Source organism: Atractosteus spatula, chromosome 23, assembly GCF_055471065.1.
Source record: "Atractosteus spatula isolate fAtrSpa1 chromosome 23, fAtrSpa1.hap1, whole genome shotgun sequence".
Lineage (NCBI taxonomy): Eukaryota > Metazoa > Chordata > Actinopteri > Semionotiformes > Lepisosteidae > Atractosteus > Atractosteus spatula.
Window position 1 is genome coordinate 13,134,102 of NC_142728.1, and position 24,760 is coordinate 13,158,861.

General features: G+C 40.7%; 2 protein-coding genes across 2 annotated transcripts in view; one reads left to right on the plus strand and one right to left on the minus strand.

Moving 5' to 3' along the window:
• The window catches only part of LOC148816190 (uncharacterized), a 29,947-nt gene extending 24,427 nt beyond the window's left edge, over window positions 1–5,520 (plus strand). Inside the window, exons 20-22 of the mRNA XM_088940505.1 lie at window positions 450–651; window positions 4,015–4,489; window positions 5,501–5,520. Of these exons, the coding sequence (XP_088796631.1) occupies window positions 450–651; window positions 4,015–4,489; window positions 5,501–5,520 (697 nt within the window). The remainder of the gene's footprint in view (window positions 1–449; window positions 652–4,014; window positions 4,490–5,500) is intronic.
• Window positions 5,521–10,971: 5,451 nt separating this feature from the next.
• The window catches only part of ptgs1 (prostaglandin-endoperoxide synthase 1), a 30,542-nt gene continuing 16,753 nt past the window's right edge, over window positions 10,972–24,760 (minus strand). Inside the window, exons 5-11 of the mRNA XM_088940506.1 lie at window positions 19,665–19,808; window positions 16,181–16,362; window positions 15,752–15,835; window positions 14,562–14,808; window positions 13,105–13,391; window positions 12,409–12,556; window positions 10,972–11,449 (exon numbers count right to left, since the gene is read on the minus strand). Of these exons, the coding sequence (XP_088796632.1) occupies window positions 11,094–11,449; window positions 12,409–12,556; window positions 13,105–13,391; window positions 14,562–14,808; window positions 15,752–15,835; window positions 16,181–16,362; window positions 19,665–19,808 (1,448 nt within the window). The 3' untranslated portion in view covers window positions 10,972–11,093. The remainder of the gene's footprint in view (window positions 11,450–12,408; window positions 12,557–13,104; window positions 13,392–14,561; window positions 14,809–15,751; window positions 15,836–16,180; window positions 16,363–19,664; window positions 19,809–24,760) is intronic.

The following is a 24,760-nucleotide window of genomic DNA, read 5'->3' on the forward strand; positions in this document are numbered from 1 at the left end:
GTTCATAACTTCATTTTAAATATGTTGCATTAATACAACGGACATTGAAAGATAAACATCAAAATATTACAGCCTGTATTGTTTCCATTTTTTATGTAGATGTGTATGTCTACTGCAGCTTAACAGAGGCTGTCATCCCCCAAACCTAAGGTTTCTTTGACTAAAAGTCAAACTGCGAATAGTTTATTTTTTAGATCAGTAAAGATCAGCAAGAGTGACAAACTGCTGTGCAACTTGGAATTTCGTCAATCTTTTGTACAGTCTACAGCAAGCAATGTGGGACAGAGGGGTATATCATGCGCTCTTAAGCTTCATGATATTTATATGAGGAAAAGTTAAAATATTATTTGCTTTTTTTATATGAACAGGCTTTTCTGAAAAGGCAATGCCTTGCAAGAGGAATGCAATTGAAGCCACTAAACCGTGATGTTTTTTTGCATTACACCCAGGGCTTTTGAAGATGATAATTCAGTGGGCGTTATAGATCAAAGCTCTCAATCGTCACCCCAAGCGAGCAGCCGGGCGGCTCCCAGCACCGTCACAGTGACGGCCGAATTGTCACCGGAAGGACAACAGGAATGCCTGGAAACCATCCTGGAAAATGTGACTGAGTCAGACCACAGCGCATTACTGGGATCTGCTCTGGAACAGGTACAAATTCGGAAGGGGGGGGGGGTAGCTTTGTCCTACATTTTGGATTGTCAATCAAAGAAAAGGTCAAAAAGAATCATCCCGTAGCGCTATAATTTTTTTAATATACAGAGGTGTGAAACAGTGAGTACCCCCATGAAAAGGTTTGTCTTTTTTAACATTTTTGGACAAAAGGATATTTGATCGCCTTCTCAACAATACTGATAGACAAAGGTGATCTAATTATAAACATTGAAAAATCACATTTTGCACTCATTTGTACTATTCAAATCAACAGAAATGCAATTTCCTTGTGTGCTAGAAAAAGCTAGTACACCCCTACCTTTATCACTGCATCAAATGCCTAAAATTAGAATCGGGTGCACCAAAACAGGTGCAAATGACTAGAACATCATTAGAGAGTAACTTGGAGGGCACTGTCTTATATAAACATCTTTGTGCTGTGGTCTGAGCAATTGAGGTGTGTGGCTACATCATGCCAAGATCAAAAGAGCTCTCTGGGGCCCTCAGAAGAAAGATTGTTGATGCCTATGAGTCTGGGAGGGGTTTTAAAGCCATTTCCAAGCAATTTGTAGTCAATCACTCAACTGTCCAATAGATCATCTACATAGGAGAAAATTTCAAACCACTGGCAATCTATCCAAGCCAGGTCGTCCCACCAAATTCAGCCCAAGAGCTGACCGAAAGATGCTGCAGGAAGTCTCCAAGAACCCCAGGATAACATCAAGTGATTTACAGACAAGTCTTGCCTCAGTCGGTGTCAAAGTGCATGAGTCAACCATCCGAAGGAGACGGCACAACTTTGCCCTACATGTGAGGTTAGGAAGGAAGAAGCCTCTGCTCTCAAAAAAGAATACAGATGCATGACTGGTTTGCCAGACAACGCCTACTGTAGGTGAAGATCAGGACTATTGGAACAATGTGCTCTGGACGGATGAGACAAAGGTAGAGCTGTTCGGCCACAATGCCAGATGTCATGTTTGGTGAAAATCAAAAACTGCCTTTGACCAAAAGAACCTCACACCAACTGTAAAGCATGGTGGAAGCATTATGGTTTGGGGTTGCTTTTCTGCCTCAGGGCCTGGCCAGCTTGCCATCATAGAGTCAACCATGAGTTCTACATTGTACCAGAGAGTACTTAAGGAGAATGTGAGGTCATCTGTCAAAAAGCTGAAGCTGAACTGTAAGTGGACCTTGCAACAAGACAATGACCCAGAACACTCAAGCAAAATAATGGCTTAAAAAGAAGAAATGGGGGGTTATGGAACGGCCAAGTCAAAGCCCAGATCTTAGCCCCATAGAAATGCTGTGGGGGGACTTGAAGCAGGTAGTACATGCAAGAAAGCCCTCAGACATTACACAGTTGAAGGAGTTCTGTAAGGAGGAGTGGACAAAAAATTCTCCAAGCTGATGTAGGAGACTGATAGACAATTACAAGAAACGCCTACAAGCAGTGATTTCTGCCAAAGGGGGCAACACCAGCTATTGAAGCTCTGGGGGTGTGCTGATTTTTTCCTCAGCAGACAATTGGATTTCTGAGGGGTTTTATTTTTTGGTTGAATAAATGAGTGCAAAGAATAATTTTCATTGTTATTTGTTAAATAAGATCACCTTCATCTATTAATATGGTTGAAATGAAGATCAAATATCCATACATGCCAAAATGTTGAAAAACACACACCTTTTCATGGGCTGTACTTTTTCACAGCACTGTACCTGTAGAATCGCCAACAATTTTTATGATACCCACCCGATTTGGAATAGACATTGGCTTCACCAGGTCTGCAGTAGAGTATTTACAGTATATACAGTACCGTACAGGTACCATTGTAACACCAGCTTGATACATCAACTTTTTCCATTTTACTGGTTTTGTTTCCATTTAAAATCAACGTTTGCAATAACCTCTGCTTCTCACCAGTTTTAATGTAAGACCAGGACATGGTGGTTATATGGAAAAATGGCTGGATGTCCCTAGTGGTTCAATCAGTGGAAGCCCTTGCTTACAGTGTACAGTAAAATGTGCTTCTACAGTGTAGATAAAAAGCCTGGGTCACAAACACAAAAAGAGCCTCTCCTCTACTTGGTACAAATTCTCCTGTGTTACAGGCAGTTCTTGGTAAACCCCCTACTGGGTTCAAGGCTTGTAGTGGTTATCCATGCAGATGAAAACCTGGTAATTTCAAATAAACCTAAAAAGTTTCTTTACAAAAGGCGTGGTTTAGAATATACCTCCACATGCACCTGACCAGGATTCATACTGTCAAACCTCTGTCCACAGCTAGTCACTCTATATAGTTTGTGGTTTCACCTTCAGCAAGAACAGATTTCAGAATTTTACTTAATGTGGTCATTTCAGATAAATTCTCAGTTTTCTACTTTTTCCCCCAATCTGACTATGACTCAGGTCCAAATCAGTCTCTGGGAATGATTGGATGAACGCAACTTGGGCTTCTGAGAGTTTCAGTTGTGTCATCTAAAATGCATTTGTATTCTCAGCAGTGTGGGAGAAAAGAAATTAAGATTTTAAACACAGCACCTAGATTAATGGTTCATTCGTGGCATGGTTTGTCTAGGAAATGATCTTTTCTGTACCTTCTACCCAACACTTGTATCTCTACACCCTGGCCCTTGTTACTAAGACACTGTTGCAATACACTAGTTCAGCGGGCTTTTGAAAATAAGCATTGGACGTTAGAAATCAATCTTGCCTTACCGTCGTTTGCAAAAACTTACAAGTTATATTGTAACGCATACGGCCTCCATTGCTTGCGAGAGCTGGCTTACCAGAGCGGTGACGTCACCATCCTTCCCTGTTAATAGCAGGGACCGCCGCCGCTGGGCTGAAGGGAGATTTCCCTTTGGCTCAAGAGGCTGGGTCCCTGTTGAGTGATGCTGGAGGCCTGGGTTCGAGTCCCCGATGGTGGGGGGCTGACCTGATGCGGCAGCGGCAAGGGTGCCCACGTGAACTCTGAAGTGTTACATTGGTGTCAGAAGTGGGGTGGGACAGCCCTTCGCCGAGGACGGCGGAGGAGAGTGTAACGCATATGGCCTCCATTGCTTGTGAGAGCTGGCTTACCAGCCTGGTGACATCACCGCCCTTCCCTTTGAATAGCAGGGACCGCAGTGGCTGGGCTAAAGGGAGATCTCCCTTTCGCTCAAGAGGCTGGGTCCCTGTTGAGTGACACCGGAGGCCCGGATTTGAGTCCCCGACGGTGGGGGCCGACCTGATGTGGCAGCGGCGAGGGCGCCCACATGAACCCAGAAGCATTACAATATTCTTCTGGGTTTTGCCTTTTTACTACTGTTTTTTACTGGGCTTTATGATGTCATCACAAGCACATTTCTCCCCGTGTCCTGAAGGAAGCTGAACCACCCCCTCAGAGCAAGAGAAGCCCCCCGACCCTCCACTCGGACATCAAGCTTCAGAACATAGACGGCTGGGGCAGCAGCCCCTCACCCAGCAGGCAGGCCGGGGGCGGCGGTAGCGGCAGCAAATTCGGACAAGGCCAGGATGCCGAGCCGGCGCCGCGCCTGGCCGCCCGAGACGACGCCGTGCACACCTCCCTGACACTGCAGACCACCGAGCCCAGCCCTGGAAGTACCACGCCCAGCAGGCACGGGGTCGGACCCGGCCCCGGCCCGGCTCCCGTTGTGCTGTCGCACTGCGTTTCGCTCAGCGACAGGGGCGGCCCGGGGATAACCACGGTGGCCGTGGACGTACACTTTTATCCGGCGATGCCCTCCCCTGCCTCTGTCCCCGCACACGGCTCACCCTCTGTCCACCCGCAGGCTCCTTTCCCAGAGTACGAACAGCAAAGCCCCACGGCGCACTACGGTAGGCATCAGGCCCGAGGTAGGGTAGAGTAGTTTATCGCCATACAGTACGTACAGTATGCGTACATTGGAATTCGGAATGGCGCTGATCTCTCAGGATGCACACAGTACAACAGACAGCACCACACAATGTAGACAACAGGAACAATATGCAGTAGTGAGACCCCAAAAAATGGTAGACTAAGTAAAAAGTGCGTAGTGCAGATGTGTATCAAGGCACTGCAGCGGGATAGAAGCTGTTCTCGGAAGTGTCACGACCAGCAGGTCAGGAGAAAGTAGAAATACGCAGTGTGCTCTATACTTATGAAAATATATGTCTGATACCATATATATAAGTCTGGATTTATTTTTATCATTTAGATCCCTTTCAACACCTGTTTTATAATGTTGTGAAAAAGTTGAGTTTTTTTAATAGAGGCTAGAATCAATTTAACAGTGGGCAAACTATTTTCAAAACTCCCCCAAAGTATCATCTAGTTATATCTACAGTGTAACTTTTTTTCCCCCCTCCACAAACTCACAGGAGTTCAGAAGAATAACAGGCTAGACTGTATTAAAAGACAGCATTTTTAACGGGGAGTGACAGTAAGATTGGAGATGTGGGTTATTAGATAAAAAATACAGCCGTTACAAAGAAATGATAAGTCATGAACAAATGATAAACTTTCTATTAGCTCAGTTTCATTGCATATCCTTTTACAGTACATACCCTGTCTGATGTACAGTATTTACTGCACGTACCTTATTTGGCCACAGGCACCTCATGCTGTGATAAACAGGTACTAAATCAGCCTCTTCCTTCACATTCACAATGTTAAGAAACACATGATAAATAGCTTAAAAAATAAAGTCAGTCCTCCTTTCCCCAATAATGCAGTTTCTAAAGCATACTGCCTCTGTGCACAGCATAAGGTGCTAACCAGGCTAAAGTATTAAAGTATTCTCAGAGATTCATTACCCAATAAAAAAAAAAACTTCTAATTTCTGTTATCTCTTTATATCCTTAACACAGTGCAAAGGACCTGCCTGTGAAGATGCAGAAAGCAGGAGGAAAATCTGTAGCCAGAAAGGTAGAAACGAAATGCTGGAAATCCTCATAAATTCAAGCATAAATCAAGATTGGCTGTTCTCTTTAAAGGTCCCACATACTGTACAGGACGATCAAGGACCTTCTTGATCAAAGCTGTCATTGCATTATTGTGTGATGTTTTTGAGGTTAAGTGTCTTCATTATCTGCCACTTTTTACTCTTTCTAGATTGCTTATCTGTCTTCCAGGAAGTCGCTGTCTGTATTTGTAATTTCATATAATTTAAAATTTTCAGTTTCCTTTTGCCTCCATCTACAATTTGTTGCAGTACATTTCTGTTTGATCGCCTTCATGACTTAGCTTTTGCAGCAGTTGATATGAATTGTTGTGAACTTCCGTTGCACAGGAAATAGGCACATTTTTTTCCCTTTTTTTTTTCTTTCTAGAAGCAGGTACTAGACATGCGGAGGCTACTTTGCGATTTCAGGAGCCAAATGCAGAGACTTCGACTTGCAAAACAAATACTGCTTCTTTCAATAATCGGGTATAATCTTATAATTTCTATACTAACATTGCATTTACCATTTTAATCACCGTGTACATTAAAAGCCACCTGTGTAAAACTTTGCTATAGCACTACAAAACAGACTGTTAACTTTTCAACATTGATACCAAAGGGAGATTTATTATAAAGGCATTTTGTTATACTTTCTCTAGCACACCTGGATAACTACTTTCTGGACTCTTTAGACCAAGCAAAAAGCAGTTTTAGCAAGTTACTCATAATACAAGTGGTGCAGCTGTTGGACCCAAATCTTATGATCCAGAATCTTTTGAACCTTTTTCCAAATGAATTTTCACTTGCCCCAGAATTGCTAAAGGAAACCAGAGTCAACCTTGTTGCAGCTCAGCAAATGAGGAGTGAAATTAAGGAATTGAACAGATTTTTACCTTAAGATGCTTACATTGGTGTCCATTTATACAAGTGGGTATTTTTACAGAAGCAAACCGAGTGCCTTGATCAGGGGCTCAGCAGTCATGTCCCCACTGGAATTCAAACCCACTTACAAATCCTCAGCCCAAACCACTTACTGTAAACACACTACTGGAAATCAACCAAGACCTATATTCATTACAGTTAAATCTGCTGTCCTGCGCAGTAAGCATCAAAGAAACCTCTAGAATGAAATCACAAGAAATTTTCCAATTGTGGAAAAATCATGCTACATACCTCCACATTTCTTTACCCCTTACACTGTGGCCTGGCAAGCTTAGGAAATTTTCTTCAGTTTTAGAAAGATCCAACACAGTGCCTATTTTCCCTATTTTAGGGAGTAAGACCATGGTGATGAAGTCATCATAATACTCAGAACTGAAAGCTTGATCTTAGTAGATTTTTGAAAAACAAAGTTTTGGTGGGGCACATATCATGCCAAAAGCAATATTATTTACCAGATGTGGTCGGATAAGCATATGACATTAAGAGCTTTTTGTGTATCGGCAACCACAAAGCGATCCCATTAAAACAGCAGTTCTCAGCCTTCAGCAAAAATACATTGAAGTTGACATGTTTCAAGAAGTCCCACATTTTAGACCTTCATTCCCAAATCCTGCTGAATCAGAGTGGTGAAAACATCAGTTGATAAAGCACTTAGTCAAGAGGAGCTCAATTGTGGAGAGGCTGAAGTTCTTTGGGTTATACAGCTTTCTTTACTGTATATCAACAGCATCTTAAAAGCAGCAAAAGCCTGTTGAACCCTGCCAATTACACCAATTATTAGTTTCATTAAGGTGTTAATTACTGAAAATCTATCAGCACCCAAGGCCTTTAAGACCCGAGTAGTGCATCCCAGATTTAATTACAAGTCATGACACAGAACTTTAAATATTTACATCGGAATAATGACAGAAAAGGTGAATAGCAGACCAAACAAGAGTTAGGAAGAAAACATTTTTTTGATTAGAAATATTACCTTAAAATTTCTTCCGATAGGAAGTTTTTAAAAAAGCAATTACACAATGAAAGGACTGGTCAGAGTGACCAAAATATTGGCTTAGTTCTTTATGAAGTGTTAGGATTAAATACCATGAACCAATTTTGACTGGCTGCTACTTATCAAACAGAAATCAAAATGGCCACCGTCGAACCTAACAGACTGCAACAGGACTTAATAAATAGGATTAAATGGATGCTCCAGCAGCAGAAGAAAGCTGCATTGGTTTCATCCTTCAAAATATGAACCATTATGTGCCAAATTAAACTTGTCTGAGAAACTCATACACTTCATTATCATTTTGGATAAATATTGTAGCAGAAATGAACATTCCACCATCTTTGGAAGAAAATTGATTCGTTCAACAGCACAGCAGGTGGACCCAAAACACAAAAATCCCCATGGTGCATTGCAGGGAACTCGAGAGAGAAAACTGGAGTCATTCTGACAGCAGGTTTAGAAAGGATTTCCTTATAAACTGCAGTATTAGTCTTTGTAGTTAATAGGAGGAAATTCTTAATTCCTCGGTGTTGAGGAAATCACACATGCAGCTTTACTCTGTCAGCAGTAAAGCTAAAAATAAACGCCGACAACTCTCCGACAAACTTTCAAAGCCTTACCTTTGCATTCATTTTTTTGGCATCAAGCGTCTCCCTCTTGTAACAAAAATTGTTCCTTTCCCCAAAGTGCCCTGCTTCCAAGCCAAAAGCACGCACTGCTGGAAGCCAGTCTACATGGAGACTGAACAATACTCACATTAATAGTATTCTAACACAATAGTGGTAACAGTTTTACATGTTGACAAAGAAACCCAGTAGTTTATCAGCAGGACTATTTATACAGGCTCTTTTCTTTGGCATAAGAAATACTGTACTACAGTGTAAACAAGAGTTCATGCATCAAAAAGTTTCTAAATTACGGCTGGAGGGGGGCAGGCTGCTAATACCGTCTAGTCTAGACTGAAATGCTGTGGATATCTGGAATTTCCAGTCCTGATCCTGCAGAACTCAATGTCAGCTGGTTTTTGTCCCAACTGGACTGCCAGATGTAGAATCTTTTTACTTTCTGATCCAAACAAAAGAGTTGAAAAGTTGCTTCCACATGTTCATACTTTTTTTTTTAAATAGTGCAACTGCCAAGCAGAACATTGATACGTGTTTATGTTGTACCTCAGATCTGAATATTCTACTCTTCCTCACAGATCAAGGAGGAATTGGGTCACAAGAAAATGGCCTCTTTCATTGCTCAAAAGCTCTTGATGAATTTAGGTTTCAGGGTTGTTGTTTTTTTTTTTTTGAAACGGCAAAGCTGATTTCCTGTTTAAAACGGAAATAATCCACAGCTGGATCTAAGCAATCTTTAATACTCTCTTCCCAAATGCATGACTGATGTGCTTGAAATCAACTAGGCCTGTTTTTATAAAACTTAAAAAAAACATGCTGCTACTACACATAAAAGGAGGAAAAAAAAAAGCTGTTGCGTGCAAAAAAACTAGGAAAAAATTACCATGTGCTTAATGTGCTTTAGTTACCTAATGAAGGAAATTTAGTTTTCTTCATGATCTTTACTTTACAAGAGAGCATGCTTGTAACATCTTGCGAAATTTAGGATGCCTCACAGCTTGCGACAAGCTCCTTCTCTACCGAGAGCAAACATGAATACCTCTTACACCTCCGTTATAGACGTTGAAAGGGATTTTAATGTAGAGACTTGTACCATTTCATGTCCATAATGTTACATATCTGATGTACAGTATAAGTGTGCATGTATTTCTTTAAAAAAAAAAAGACAGTTACACTAGTTTGAAATACAGTACATTCTGAATGCTGTTTTTACCCTCCATTTTTAAGTTTAAAAAATGTGAAGTGCTCTTGTCTGCTTGCTAAACGTGAAAAACGGTATGGAATAACAGAATTACAGCTGCTTCTAAATGAGATCTGTGAAACTAAATAAAGATGTTAATGATAAATTAATGAGTATTGTTAGTTTCTTTTGAGAACTCCAATAGTTATTTTTTACCAAGTACAATTTCTCCATTTCCCCCCACCCACTCTAATCAATAGATGGCATATAGTGTAGCAGTACATATAAGCAATGCCTACCCCCCCCCCCCCAACACACACACAACGCAAGAATCTTTATTAGGAACTTTATCAAAAGCCTTCTGAAAATGTAAGTTATATTCAAATAGCTCTAAGAAATTATAGTAGGTAGCTGTATCATGCATAGGCTGCAAAGGAACAGGTAAAGGTTTATTCCATGCTGAAAGGAAAAAATAGAAATGTCTTGGCTTCTTCAGGTGTGAGGGAGAGAGGTTTATGAAAGAGGCCTTTACCCGTTTCTTTGCTCCAAGAAGTTATGCCTACCTAAAAAGCAAAATGTACAGTCGTTGCAGATCTGGGATCATCCAATACTGTTTGACTGTCTGCAAAATAAGTCTGGGGAGGTGTACTGCTACAGTAAATCAGATGGTTTTAAAAAAAAAAGGGAAGATTACACTGCTCAAACTCCTCCAGTTAGAAAAAATAGTTGTGAGAGTTTCCCTGGCAATTAAAAATCAATTGACAAATATTGTAGAGGAGTGCTCAACCAGTCAGGCCTTACTCTACTTGCCTCACAAGGCGAGATTTAAGATAATGCTTCATCAACAGGCAGCCAAGAGAGGGAGTGTGGCCTTTAAAAACACGAGTATAGAAACAGTCAAGAATTCCCATTTGGATCTCTTGCTTGAATGCAATAACCAAGAATACCGAACAGTGGACAGGAAGCACTTCCTGCCTGAGTATTTGTGCCTCCCAAATTGCTAACCAAGGGCATTTGTGTAACCCGAATATCAAAATCTGATGCACCAAAAAAAAAAACCATGGGGTTTATGAAAAGAAAAAAAAATTAACCAAGATTTGCCAAATGCGCGGTTTCAAGTGTCGAGTGTGGTTTCTTGGAAATTCTCACCTTTAAAATGGCTTAAAAAAACCAAATCAAAAGCAGGGGAAAAATTCTCGCATGATCCTGTCTGGTTTGACAAATTTTAAGATGAAACCCCTCGTCTACCCTGAAAAGATGCCATTGGGTTTTTCCCCCACATGCTGCACATGTCCACCCCTCATATAAGGGATATTCTATTGCCAACACTTCAGTCATACATGTAAAACATTTACTGTCATGTTAAGCGAGTGCTGGCTTGATTCCTCATCGAAAATGCCAAGTGTCAAATAATTCAGGTTATTCTGAAAGTTACTAAAACACTTGTAGAAAATTGAACTGGAGCCCCGTTATGAATTTAAGACTCCTCCTCAGCTCTTAAAATTCTCGAATCCCCCGATTTTGATTGTGAAACCTGGCACTGGTCTACCGCGGCCAAGACACTGGCGATGGATGCATGCATCCATTTCCCACTCCAGGTTACCCATTGAGAAAGCAAACCATACATGGCAAAGTATTAAAAACACGAAACCTAAATATAGCAAAATGGCAAATCCAGTGTTTAATGGGATACTGCGGACAGTACATTAAATCAGGTCTTTACAATCATTTTTCATTCAAAAGGCAGCCTTCAGAGACATTGCATAAAGCTAATGTGAAGTTAAAGCTCCGTGGATGGTTTCCTTGTTTTTTCAGAGTCATCCAAATCCGTTTCAGGAACATGAAAAGCAACGTATGGACACGTTTTGCTGTTTAAGCAGACCAGTTTCTCAAGAGTAGCCGAGTTCACAATGTTGAAACCTGTTTGCCCTCCAAATGTACTTGGCTTCCAGTACTCAGGGGAACAAATTGGATTTCCCAGAAGGCCTTTAAGAGAAAAGGGAGCTCCCATTTCCACCATACTTTCCCCAAAAATCGCATCGGGCCGAGTTTTTTCTAGCATCAGCCCGGGATAGAATTCCAGTGCGTCAATGTCTCCATATAACTCCTCCAATTCTTTCGCAACCTGTGCATCACCTAAGAGATTTGGTATAGAGACAAAAAACAGTTATACTGCAATGTTGTGCTGCTTATTTCTTTCAGTGTTTAAATGAGAAGCGTGTCTATAGTTTTGTTGCTCATAACTCCACAACTAGTCTAATCAACAACATAGCAAAGTAGTTATACAAAAGAAATTAGGCACAGTCATAGTTACTCAGCAGGATTTGTAATGAAAGCAATTAATGGATTATAAAACTACCACGCTAAAAGTTAGCTCACACCAGTGTCGGGCCAAAATCCAAACAAACCGTAAAAAACAAAAATTGAAGATCAGTTTTCTATACACATCTGCCATTTTTCCCCCCACATTCCAAGTAAAACAGCAGGCTAATCCAAAAAGGGAAGGAAAACAGGATATGAAAGATTTATTGTTCACCAACCAAAGCCCAGTTCTGAAGTCTTTCACTTAAAGATTGGTGCACTACTCCTGGAAAGAACACCGTAACAGAACTTTCAGTTTCGGCATGTGTAGGACATGCTAAACATGAATGTTTAGCTATTAGGAATGACGAAGTAATCAATCTCCATGGGGGAAAAAGGCTATCATCTGAAATATCCAAGATGATTAAATTTGGTAAAATGTACAGATTTGTAACCATTTTTACTCAATGGGCATTCTGCCTCCTACTTTATGATTTAAGTTCACAACCAATACTGACAAAACATAAAATAGATGCAAAAGAGCAACATGCCTACGCTCTAATTGGGACTAAACTTAACAATTATTGCATTTCTGCAGAGCTTGTAGCACATCAAGAGAATAGCAGTTAATTCCTCATTGGCTGCGTATGTAAAAAGGAACGAGTCTCAATCTAAAAGCACATTGGATGCATTGGAATGCTCCTCCTCATTTGTTTACCACTTAATTGGATGGGCTCCCCTCCCCTCCACAACTATCATGGACGAATCAATGATAATTTGGAAGGAGCTCTTACCTGTGAACTCGGAGAAGGATTCGTAGGGCTTCAAGTGAAACCTCTTCCTGTACTCGTTAAAAGGCTGCAGCCTCAGCAGGCGGGACTCTTCAATGACCCCTACGGCTACATGCTTTACAGAAGGGTGAATGTTCCGACCTCCTCCTATCTGCAAAACAATTCAACGCTGGGTTATGAATTCCAGAATGAAAGTCAATTTACCAGACTACAAAAGAATTTCCAAACAGAATTCATAATGATCGGAACCAAACTGTAACCCTTATTCATGTGTTGAGCTCTGCTGTGAAAGACATTTATGACCGCCTTCAATACCTACCTGAACTACGCAAGTGCAGATGCTTTAGAGTGGAGTTAAAACTGAAAGGGAGCTCCCCCTCCCAGAAGCAGCAAAACCTGCTGCTAACTAGGGGGCCTCAATGAAACACACCCCTACTCCAACCAGCCCTTACTCTCCAAAAGGCATGATTTGAGATTTGCCGTGTTAAGAGATGACCGACACTGCAAGGCGAGTGTCAGAGGAGCAGGTCTCTTGAGAGAGGCACAGAACCTGCCGGTAAACCACAACTAGCAATACCAAATTCTAACACATTATTTCCATCACATTTGGAATAGCACTTGCAGTTGGAGGAAGGTTTCAGGAGCTGCAGTAGTATTAAATTTAAATTAAAAAAAAATCAAAAATCAAAAGAGGATTACCTGGCCAGCTATTTGTTTAGAAAAAGATTCCACAAGCGTTTCCACTCCGTAGTTGAAGAGAATGGAGGTGTTGAAGAGAAAGTCTTTGTAGGTAATTTCCTCTCCTTTGATGTGAAAACTGTCTGGCATCAGAGGGTGCCAGTGATACAACTGGTTGAACTCCACAGCAATTCTATTTCTGTACTGGAACTGATCACCAAACAAGAGCTCGGGGTCAAACTTCAGCTTCAAGTGGTAGCCACTCAGGTGCTGGACATACTCTTCAATCACGATCTTAATGGTCTCCCCTGAAAAGTGGCACAAATAAGGGTTTTTATTGACTAGAATAACTTCACAAGCACCTAGTAGTATTTTACCATGTGCTCTGCCCTATAATCCGACATTTCATTCACTTCCAGCCTCAAAACTCCCAGGATGAGAGGAAAGAATCCGAGACAAAACTAAGACTGCAGAAAAATGACAATTAAGAAAGCTTTAAGAAACAAAATCTGATTAAAAGCCCCCAAAAAGGATTTTTGAAATGCCAATGGATGCTTATTAACTTATTTGGTTCCCCTTTTCCATATTACAGACTAGCCAATAAGGTTTCTCCCTCCTTTGTACAGTCTACCTACATCTTAAACTAGTACAATAACGAAATACATCATCCTCATTCACGTACAGATATTAAGACTAGCCAAATAGGTTGAATGGCCACATTTCATTTCTAACATTTCAGATTTTGGCTGAGGGTTAAGCTTTTAAGCCCTTCTCAATTACAAAGCAAGGTTCATGTCCACGATCAGACGTCCCTGTAAGCTACCCTGAGTAAGTTCGTCAATTTCCTTGGGTCTCCAGTGAGATGAAAAAGACACTGTAACAGAAGTGACCAAATACTAATTCACACCCCTGTGTCCGTTTCGTATGTCAGGCTAAACCATCAGGGGCGTGATAATTAGCACTCCCGCATTCATGGGGTTTTTTGCCAGGTGCTTTGACTTTCTTCCATCTCCCAAAGACGGGCTGGGTTAGGTTTCATTGAGACGCTAGACTGTCCCTTTCAAGAGGAGATTGTCCAACAGTAATGGCTGAAGAAATAGAAGCAAATGAGAACAACCAGCTGAATCCCTCCACTCATTCACGGCCATTCTGATGATGCTAGATAACCGTTTAACTGATTAATCAGAGAACCAGGATTCCCAACATGCAACATCCCTAAATGTAGGCTTTTAGACGGGTGAGCTATGCCACTACAACTACCGGTTGAAGTCACCAACAACACATCGTCTCCACACAAGTTAAACTTGCTCGGAAAAAGATGGCAGATTTGGGGCTTAAACCAAGAATGTCCCGGTAACAGACTTTATCCCCTTAAATAGTGGGTAACTAGCAGGACTACGTTACTGGTAAGGACAGCCTCCACACTAATGGTCGGTAAAGTGGCAAGACCGAGGTGGCCAACAGCTGGCAGCCCGCACCAATGATGATGAGACGAGCCGTCTGGAACAGCTGCTCGTCGCTCCAGGTGGGGTGCTCCTTCTTCAGAACGTCACACACCCGGTTGTGCTCCCTCAGCCAGACTGTGGCGTACATCAGCAGCCCTGGGAGCAAGCCGAAGACCTCCTGCCCAATAGCTATCTGCTTGTCCGCAGGAACAATGGATGGGTAGCTCATGTTGACCTGGGCCTCCATCGTGCTCGGTGGGTACATCTCTCCCTTGATTACCTGGAAGAGGGAGAGAATACGCCCGAAGTGAGGCCCGCACTGGAAAATTCCAAACCGGAAGAGAGAAAACTGACACTGGGAGCAGGCTCAACAAATGAAATGCTGTTCCCCTCGCCACTATTCAAATTTCAAGGTGCAATTAACCTTGACACATTTCTTTGCGGCCAATGCATGCTGATGGCTGGACTCTGGAAACCTTCAAAATAATTTAGTTAACATTTGCTTGTTGGGGCCAAGAGTGAAGGCCAGGTTAAAACAAGACTATAAATATACTGTATTTACACAGTTTACCTATATTGATCAATATTGATCAAATTACCTATATTGACCAAATTCCCACCTTTTTGTGGCCTGTTTGCACGCCTCAGTATTTAATAGCAATGCGTTTAATAGTAATAAAGAAAAGGCACCAAAATCAAAAGAAAGCTGAAGTTTTCAGCTTTTCTTGCAGGTACAACAGACGGGGCATTGCAATATGAACATCGGTTAACTCCATTGGTTGGGTTGTAAATCTTTCGTTAGAGGTTTTAAATATTGACCTTAAACTTAGCACTGGCACATCTAAATATTTAGCCTTTCGTAAAAGCTGAAAGACTTCAAATGCTGAAGAAGCCTTTCAATAAGAGAAGAAAAATAGTTTCAGTGTTAAATTCATCAACACAATTTTAAAAGATGACCCATTTTTATGCCAAGAGTAAAAACAGACATGGATATCGCATTTCACCTAGAAAGGCATCTCAGATAGAAATTGCTTCATGTCATTGTTAGTATGTACTTGGCTGTACAAGGAAAGGCAAATAGTCAGAAGTATTTACATAACTCACTTTAAAATCTAGCCAAAAGAAATATTTCTTCTGCCTTAAAGACTGGTACAACTCTGTACCATACTGTATATGTGCCGGTAATCACCCAGCAAACATTTCACTATACAGCATGTCCTTACCTGATATTTCAACTTTCCATCTTTATGAAGCCTGAGCCCTTGTTGACGTGCCAAGTTATCCCCATAAATGTGGCCCCCGTCCACCTGAGAACAGAATAACCCAGGTCAGTAGTGTGGTTTTTGTAGATGTACAAATCTGATGCAATCCACATTACACCGAATAATACATGATACAGAGGCAGGAAGATTATCTGCATTTCTTCCATCTCAAAGAGGCTATCTTTATGATGATTCATTCTCCCACATAGTGTACGTATGGAGAATTCAAAGCCTGACATCCTGCAAGCAGTATATTTTTTTTTATTAAAACAGGATGCCAGTTCATATTCAACTGCTTTTTAAAACCCTGATTTTCAGTTATTTTTTGGAAATCCAAAAGGTTCGATCCCTTGATCAAACGCGAAGGCAGCTACTCAAGTGGAAACGCACCCCATGTCCCAGGGCCTTGGTGAAGCCCCGTCCCAGTCGGTTGTGGGTCTTAAAAAACTGGTGAGTGAAGTGCTGAGCGAAAAACGCAAACATCAGGCTGGTTTTCTGCGGGTCAGGAATGAACTTCTTTCTCAACAGGAACCGATCCACTATCATCTCAGGATCTGGGAGTTCAACCTTTCCTAAAAGGAAAAACAATTAGGTTGGTCAGTTCCAGATTTAGTTGCACATTACTTTTTCCCCACTCATCCCCCTCCAAGGCTAAAATGCAAGCACACTACCTGACAGCCCCTTGTCTGCTCAATCAACACCGTTAGGGTGTGAGTTGTAGCTCGCCTTGAGAGGGTCAGCATTTTGATTGAAAGCAGGCTAACCGGACCGCATTTTTGCTTCGCTAGCAAACGAAGTTCTGGAACATGTCATGACCGGTAGCATCCAAAAGACTTTGAATCCTTAAGGATTAGTAACCTTGGAACATTCCTCCTCTGAAAATAAGACAACTTAATAGAACCCACCCCCCAACAAAAATACACCGTTTGTAAGGAGGGAGGCTTATGTAATTCAAGGAAAGTCTCAGATACTGTGAAGTCTCAACCTGTATGTATCTAATGACACTTAGCTACCGTATATATTTCTAAGGGAAAGTGCCCTAAACAGATGTATGCTGGGATTACATTACTTGTTTGTGCGACTGTAGTGTAGTCCCAAATTGGGTCTGAGGTTTTTCTGCCCTTTACTCAGATTTCTTGTGAGGAACCATGCAATACACAGTCATGAGATTTTACTTCCCTTAAAACCAAGATGAAAGACTACAGTACGCATTATAGTACCATTTGCCGAGAAGAACACAATGCATAACTCTATTGCAATGAATTGAAGCATTCACAGCTACTGTATGTCCTGTTTCAGCAACAGAGCACAATGGTACCGTATGGTAGTTAAACGTAAGAAAGTACTTCATGCATATACTGTACTTCTCCAAAAACAGTTTAGAGCTTAAATTAAGTTACATTGAACACTTCTGTTATTCTACACCTTTTGGAGCACTTTCCTTCAAAGCACTGGCAAAAACAATCATAGAAGATAAGCAAACGTTCGTTTCTGCCAGAGAGACCAGACTACAGATCTAATCATGCGTGCAAACAGATTTCAATTGCAGATACTAGATTACAAACAAGCAGATCTGAAAACTGCAGCGTCAGGAAAAAGAAGATCTTAATCAAGAACTCTTCACCCCACAGACTGCTTTCAACGAAAAAGGCAAAGTTTACTGCAGCCAGGTGAAAGTTTAAAAAAAGCTTTGAAAGATAGTCTGTTGTCTGAAGGTTTAAAGATCTAAGAAATCAAAATGATACTGAGATTGTTAGAACAGTCCTGCTTCAGTTTAATATACCTTTTACAATTTAGTATAAGGTTAGGTAACGGGTAAAACTTCAAGGAAATGAATCCCGCCACGTGTACAGCCTTACTGACAGATATTACCTTCCTCATAGCAACCTGCAGGACTGAAATGGAGTTTTATGCTAAACACTCTTTAGTATGAGCAATCATTCAGTGAGCTTTCGTACTGTATGTACCGACTTGAAGTAAACTGTTGTGCCATTATTGCATATATATTAAGCAGTGATCAATACTTTCAAAGCTGCAAAACACCTTTGAGAAAACTTAACCAAGGATTTCAAACAAACGTTTAGTAGACTGGGGCCTGCGATTGTCCTCGTCATATTGGGTAAACAGACTTCCTGCATACAAAAAATATTTCTGAATAGTGAAGTGAATTTCTGAAGAAACTGTTCCGTCTAGACAGAATCGAGCAGTTTTATGGGCATCTAGCTCTAAGCAGTTCTGCCACACCAAGAGTTTGAAAGGAACTTGGAGATCCTTTCTGGCAGCATAGTTCTCACAAATACCTCAAAACGCACTGTGGTATTTTTTCACATGTCAAGACTCATTACATTTCTGTTTCCAGATGAAGCTTTATTGCAGCTGGACACCAGAGTAGCGATATCCTTTATTTCCACCTAGAATAGCCTTGTTGTATACCTGATGGGTGATTAGTGCCAGAAAAAAGCCGACCCGCACATCAAAAATTAGGATGTTTTGACATTTTGATGTTCCCTTTCGCCAACCAGAGCTGTATTTCTTTTTTTAAAGAATACTAGATACAGTTTTAGGGATTATTAACAAGATTAAGGGGGTGTGCGCCAAACAAAACCAGCTAGTATTTATTGGCCAGATTTTGCATCTTCTGGTACCCTAATAAAACTGAAACCTGGGCTTTTGGAAAATTGAACTTCATTTTAAAATTCCTCTTGGAACAACTACAAAATTCAAATGGGGGAGAAGGAAGAGACCACAGTGCTCTTCACTTTTATAGCAATGGCAACGTGGAGGATATCCTGCACCAGTACCACCAGTGTCGATGCGAGACGGGTTAAAACCAGTTAAGCTTCTTTCCAAAAGAAGTGACCAGGTCACACCTTGGAGTGAACGCCTTCGCTCGTTGAACCATCAAAGAGATGAAGCAAATGCATTCAATCCAACCAGTACCCTTAAAAGGGTTTGGAAAAAAACACTTGTTTATTCTGTATCCGAGGACTGTGATGGTGGGGGAGGGGTAATTGTGGTTAGTTTTTTTTAGTACACTTAAGTCTCTACATTAGTTGTCTATAAAGTTACATATTCAATATAAGATAGTTACTTAATTTCAAGGCTCTCAACAATCTGGCTCCATCATACATCTCTGAACTCCTCCATGTTTACACTCCCCTCATAGGCTCTGTTCAGTTGAGGCCAGTCCCCACGACTAAATCAGACTTTTGGCAACTGTGCCTTTTCTGTCACTGCGTAAAGTCTTCCTCAGACTTTACGAGAGAACTTCTTTAACTCTTCAAATCCAAACTCAAAATGTAGCTTTTTACCAAGGTCTGTCCAACTGCCTACATCAGTAAAAACCTGTATGCTCGATTATGTTCTTCATTTTGTATTGCCTTGCCCAAATGTGCCTCAATCAGCCACTAATAAGTTGGCAAGACTGCAGCCATCCCAGTACGCATCTATACAGTTTAGTTGCACAAACTGATGGTGTCAAGAGGCTTTTCTAGGATCAAGCAAGTGCAAGCCTGCACATACTCAGGGAGGTACTTTTGACCTTTCCCCCCCCCCCCCCCCATTTGGCATAGTGGAAACCGAAGTCCACCATCCCCAAGAGGCGCCCTTTCATGCTTAATGACTACATGCCTGGTATGGATTCCTAACTTTGGGTCAGGTGTCAAAATAAAGCAGAAACGACCTTTTATTAGGCGGTAATAAAATCGATCCTGCCACTAAAAATTGAAATCCACAGAAATGGCCATTTTTGCGGTTTACGCAGGACTGGGATTTAGAGCAGCCACATGACCGTACAGCCTTCCTCCTTTTTCCAGTAGCTTGAGGAAAAGGGGTCTACACCCCCAGACCACAGCTTGCATTCAAGCTACCTTACCTTTAGTCCCCATTGGTGTTGGGCAATCCACAGGCACGGGAGGCAGCAACCGCGTGTAGTATGTCACATTCGAATACGCCTCCCAGCTGATGTAGTCATATTTCGAGTTGTACGTCGGAGGGCTGGGGATCAGGTTGGCCCTCACTTAAAAAAAAAAAGATTGGGAAGAAACACTAAGTTCTGCATTGCAATAGAATAATACTTTAAGTCTGTAGTTATAGATCTATGACAACCTTATGTCGGATATAGATACAGTTGTATGTAAAACAAAGGTCTTGAACAGGTCCCAGTAAAAATTCCAGGCAAAAGTTCAGACCAAAGAGGATGCTTCAAAACCATGGTCAAAAGAACAATTTAAAATTAGCATTGGGGTACAAGCTTTACCGTTTAATTAAATGAAAGTGCTCTATAATGCTTAGTTTTTCTTACACATTCCTGTTGTTAGCCATCGTGGCAGACTAATGACGCAGTCTGGTATCTATTGAGGCAAGGCCATGATTAAGAATTAAATTACCCGTAGCAATTCAGAAGACTGGTACTTGAAAGCAACTCAACCATTAGTAGGTGTTTTGGCTTAACTCACTTCTAAGCAGGTTTCCCGACTGATTATGCTCTCTAGATAAAATATGGTACCCTCACCAAAGTTCACCAATTGGGCATTATGTTAATACGGATCTTGTTTTGCAAAAGCATCCTGTAGAGAAATTAACTGAATTCACAACCTTATCTCGAAGAGGAAAAGGTTAAGTTACAATGCAAAAAAAAAAAACTAGAAAAAAGCTAGCTTCAGTAGCTTTTGATATTTATCCCCTCTTAATTTACAGTGGTTCTCAAGATGCAAGGGGATCTCCAAAACCTACAAAGAAGCTCAAACCACAGGAATGACAAGATCCTTCTGCTACATGCATTTCACAAGGTCTTGAACAAATGTTTTTTGTAAATCTGTACAATTTACACTTACCGACTCGACGTTCTCACCCGCCGAGCCTCCTTTCCTTATTAAATGAATTATGTTTTTAAGAAGCACCAGCCTTCTTCCACACCAAATGGATCATTAATATGGGTAAAGCACAATTTCCCAGGATTCATTTGTTTTCCCATACTGCCCTCATCCGCAATTTCCCCTCACAGGATCAATAAAGTATTTATCATCATTAAAGCAACTCCTTAGCTCTTAACCTAGAGGACAGCTGGAATCGGTCATCTGTTGTGATCAGTTCTTAAGCCGTACCAGTTAAAACTACATAAAATCTGTAACTCAAATGCTTACTCATTAAACCACTAAATACTAAGGACAACCTGAAGGATTATTTTAAATGAGCACAGACCACTTCAAATCACACATGTACAGTACAACCTTCAGGAAATAGTGCTCACTCCCTTTATTAAAAACACTGAAGAAAATGTAAGAAGCACTTTGAGTTTAAAGGGTTTGATTACCTGCATTGTAACTATAAAGCATTAAAAGGTTGATTCACCCAAGTCATCAAAAATGGTAATGCATTTATCAGGACAAGCCTCTTCAGGAATGACTAGGCTCTCTAATCTGCTGCTTCTTCAGATAACTAGGGGAATTCCCTAAAACTGCCATATTTAAAGTGTTAAATTGGCAACAGACGAAGAACATCTTTTCTGGCATTTTATCCAATAGTTATTCAGACTTCAAACATCCGTGTTATTCGACCAAATTGAAATTATTCAGATGGTGGGTGGAATTGCTCTGAACAAAACTAGACACCAGTTTCGGAAATAATTAACCAAGCTGTTCATTCACAAGAATTTCCAGTACCTAGACTGCCATGGTCCAGTTTAAATTTGCGTGACTTACCTTTAGGTAGACTTTGATGGTTAAGTCTGTACCCTTTTTCTTAAGGAACCCATGCCAATTTGCAGCAGGTTGACAGTCTCCCCCTACTGACACCGAAAGCTTTAGGTTTCCTATAATGTATAGCACTCCTGTACACACTACTGCAATGACTTGCTTAATTCAATACATATTAAATCAAATTGTTCTTTTTGTTTTTATGGAAGTGAAAAGTAGGAAAAAGAACATGCATGTTAGTTATCAATATGTGTTTGCACATTTACAGTACATACAACTAAAAAAAAAAAAAAGCACTGCTGTACTCAACCGATATATACCCAATAAACTGCCCACATTAAAATCACATCGGTAGGTTTTAAAGAAATGCACTGAACTAGACCTGGATTTCCGGTTGAAGAGTTGAGCATTCCAGAAGGTATTTCTCCACCCCCCCATCTGCTTCAGCAATATACTCTACCTACCAGCTGAGCAAATGAGTAACAGGGTACATGTAGAAAGATTCTCACTCATTCATTCATTTCAAGTCACTGTAATCCCTAGTAGTTTATTAAGTTCATCTGAAACCCTTATAGAAGCATTTTTACTGTATATTAGTGTAACAATTTAATATGCTACTGTATATAGACAATTTCATAAACCCTTTAATATTGATTTCTTAACCCCCCCCAATTTTTAATTGCTTTACTCACTTGTGAAAAGCCAAGAAATCATTTTTTTGCACAGAAAAGGTGTTGGCAATAAAAACTCATGAAGTTACATAGAACCCTCCAGAATTCTGAATGGTACTTTCGCAGAAAGGGACAACGTTCAGCTCCAGAGTGCCAGAACACAGGGAGTTAAGCGACATCTGGAGTGAAAAGGCAGTGCTGGCTTGAAAGATAATAAAAAGAATCATAAAATGGAAGGAAGTTGTAAAACAAAAAGGGGGGGGGGTGGATATATCGTAGACAACCGAGACAGGAAACTCATATGCCTGTAATAACACGTAGCTCTGTGGATCCACTTTCTCCTTGAGCACATACAGTAGGACTATTTCTTTTTCTTTAAATGAACTACCACAGCAAATTATGAACTAAATGTTAAATCTCAAAGCGCATGCTAAAATACAACTGCAGTTTCTGTCTAAACAAGGAAAATATTGGTAAAAAAAAAACCAAGTTCAAAGTTGTCAGAGTCTCCTTTCTTGCTTGCTTTCTCACAGTCTCCCCATAACAGGAAGGCCCCACTTCCTAAAAGGCCTGGAGAGTATCCCATTGCTACAAACTCACTATGGGGACATTTCTGAAATTGAGCTGGTTCTCACAGTAAAGAGAAATGTTATGCAAGATAAATCTTTGTTCCAGTTCATGTCTGGGCAGGTGATGTAATCCACGTTCAAGAAACAAAATCAGAATTAAAATGTGTGCCGAGAGTATAGAGGTCTGACTGTTGATACCTGCAGTGTACCCGATGACTACATCTTGGAGACAGGCCAGCTATGAGTCTCCGATACGCTCTGCCATAGAAGAGTACTAATATTATATAGATAATCCAAGGGCATTTGTTGGCTGCATTACCCAGACAGTTCACGCATATCATCCAAGCAAAAAACATAGAGTATATCTCTGCTTCTGAAACTGAAAAAACATACCACCTTTTTTTTTTTAAATCCATGATGTATGCAGAAAGCAATTACACAAACATACATGGAATTCTAGAAGTGGAATTTAAGAACTCACCAAAGGGCTGCATTTATATACAAGATTAGCAGATGGTATAATCCTGACCCGGTAACCATGCACCACTTCAAACAACCACAGCTAGCTGAAAAATGCTTACCATGAAGAAACATTTCATAGACTAGCGGGGGTGGGGAAACATACTGTAGCATAGTAGTGACCTAAAACAACTGTTTTCTGCAGAAAACCAAAACTAGCTCATCTTCCTTATCTTAGCAACCGAAATAAAAAAAGATGATGATGCCAGCAGGTATTTGAGGAGATAGATGGACAGCAGCTGCCCTAGGTAATATTGTGTATGAAATTAGAATAACCAGATGCAAGCATCCGTCAACTTCTGAATCATTACTTGTCAGTCATGTAAGAACAAGGCGATTCTTTCATTTCTCTTGCACAACTAACCTGGAATATAACCAGCTTGTTTTCTTGAGGACTTAAATGTCAATTGAAACCAAACAGTGGAAACCAAGGAGGAGAATGCATCTTTTGGAAGCTTGATTTGCAATTAGTCAACAGCCTCATGCACAGCATATGAGCTGAGTAAGTCTCGACTCTAAAAGAGAGCACAAGAATAATTAATTCTGAAGTTATATAGGTTAGGTGATAGCATACATCACTAACACACTGCAGGAAGAACAACAAAGGGATCTGCAATACGATGAAGAATGAGTTTTCCTAAACATGCACACACATTTGTAGCATGTGAGCTCAAATGTCATTGCACAAATTTACATCTTCATTTTCTTTTAAATCTCAGCTGTTTTAGCGACTTTAGGGCTATAATATAAAAGTGATATGGTTCATATATCTGTAATTAAGTGTGAAGGAGGCATTCTACAGTTAAAAATTCAGCCCGAGATTAAGGACTCCAAGCATTTTTTGTAAATGCTACAATTATCTTGCATTACAATTACAATATAGTTATAGCACTTTGGAAGCAAACCCAGGCAGTGGAGGTCAGGGTTATCTGACTTCCCCTATACATCCTTAAGTTCTTCCCAGTAACTTCCCAGAAAGTTCAGCACTTCTGATAAGACTCATACGTTGGCTTTTCGCTGCTCCCACAATAAAATGGCCCAGCACTTCAAAAACCTCTAACCTAGTTCAAGCTGTACCGTGTGGTGTAGATCAGACATGCAGCAGAGTTGTGCTCTTAATTACAAGCAATCCAGATGTTCCAGAGAGTCTCCTACATTCTAATGGATTTTTTAACAAATAAGCTCTCTCCTTTGGCTTCCTGTTAGGGACAGGGCAGACTTTTTTTTTTTACTTATAAGGCTGTTGGAGATCAGGCACCTGTCTATTTAATGGAGCTGATTAAATGTATACAATCCAAGTCGTCCACTTGGATCACAGAATGCAGGTCTTCTTGTTCCACATATTAGTTTTAAAAATAGTTGGCAGTAAAGCCTTTAGCTACAGGGCCCCCAGTTTAAGGAATAGTCTGCCAGCTTACATACGGGATGCCAAGTCAATCTCAGGATTTAAATCCCAACAGCAAACCTATTACTTTAGCCTAGCCTACTCACACCTTGCATCATAGCCCGTTGTAA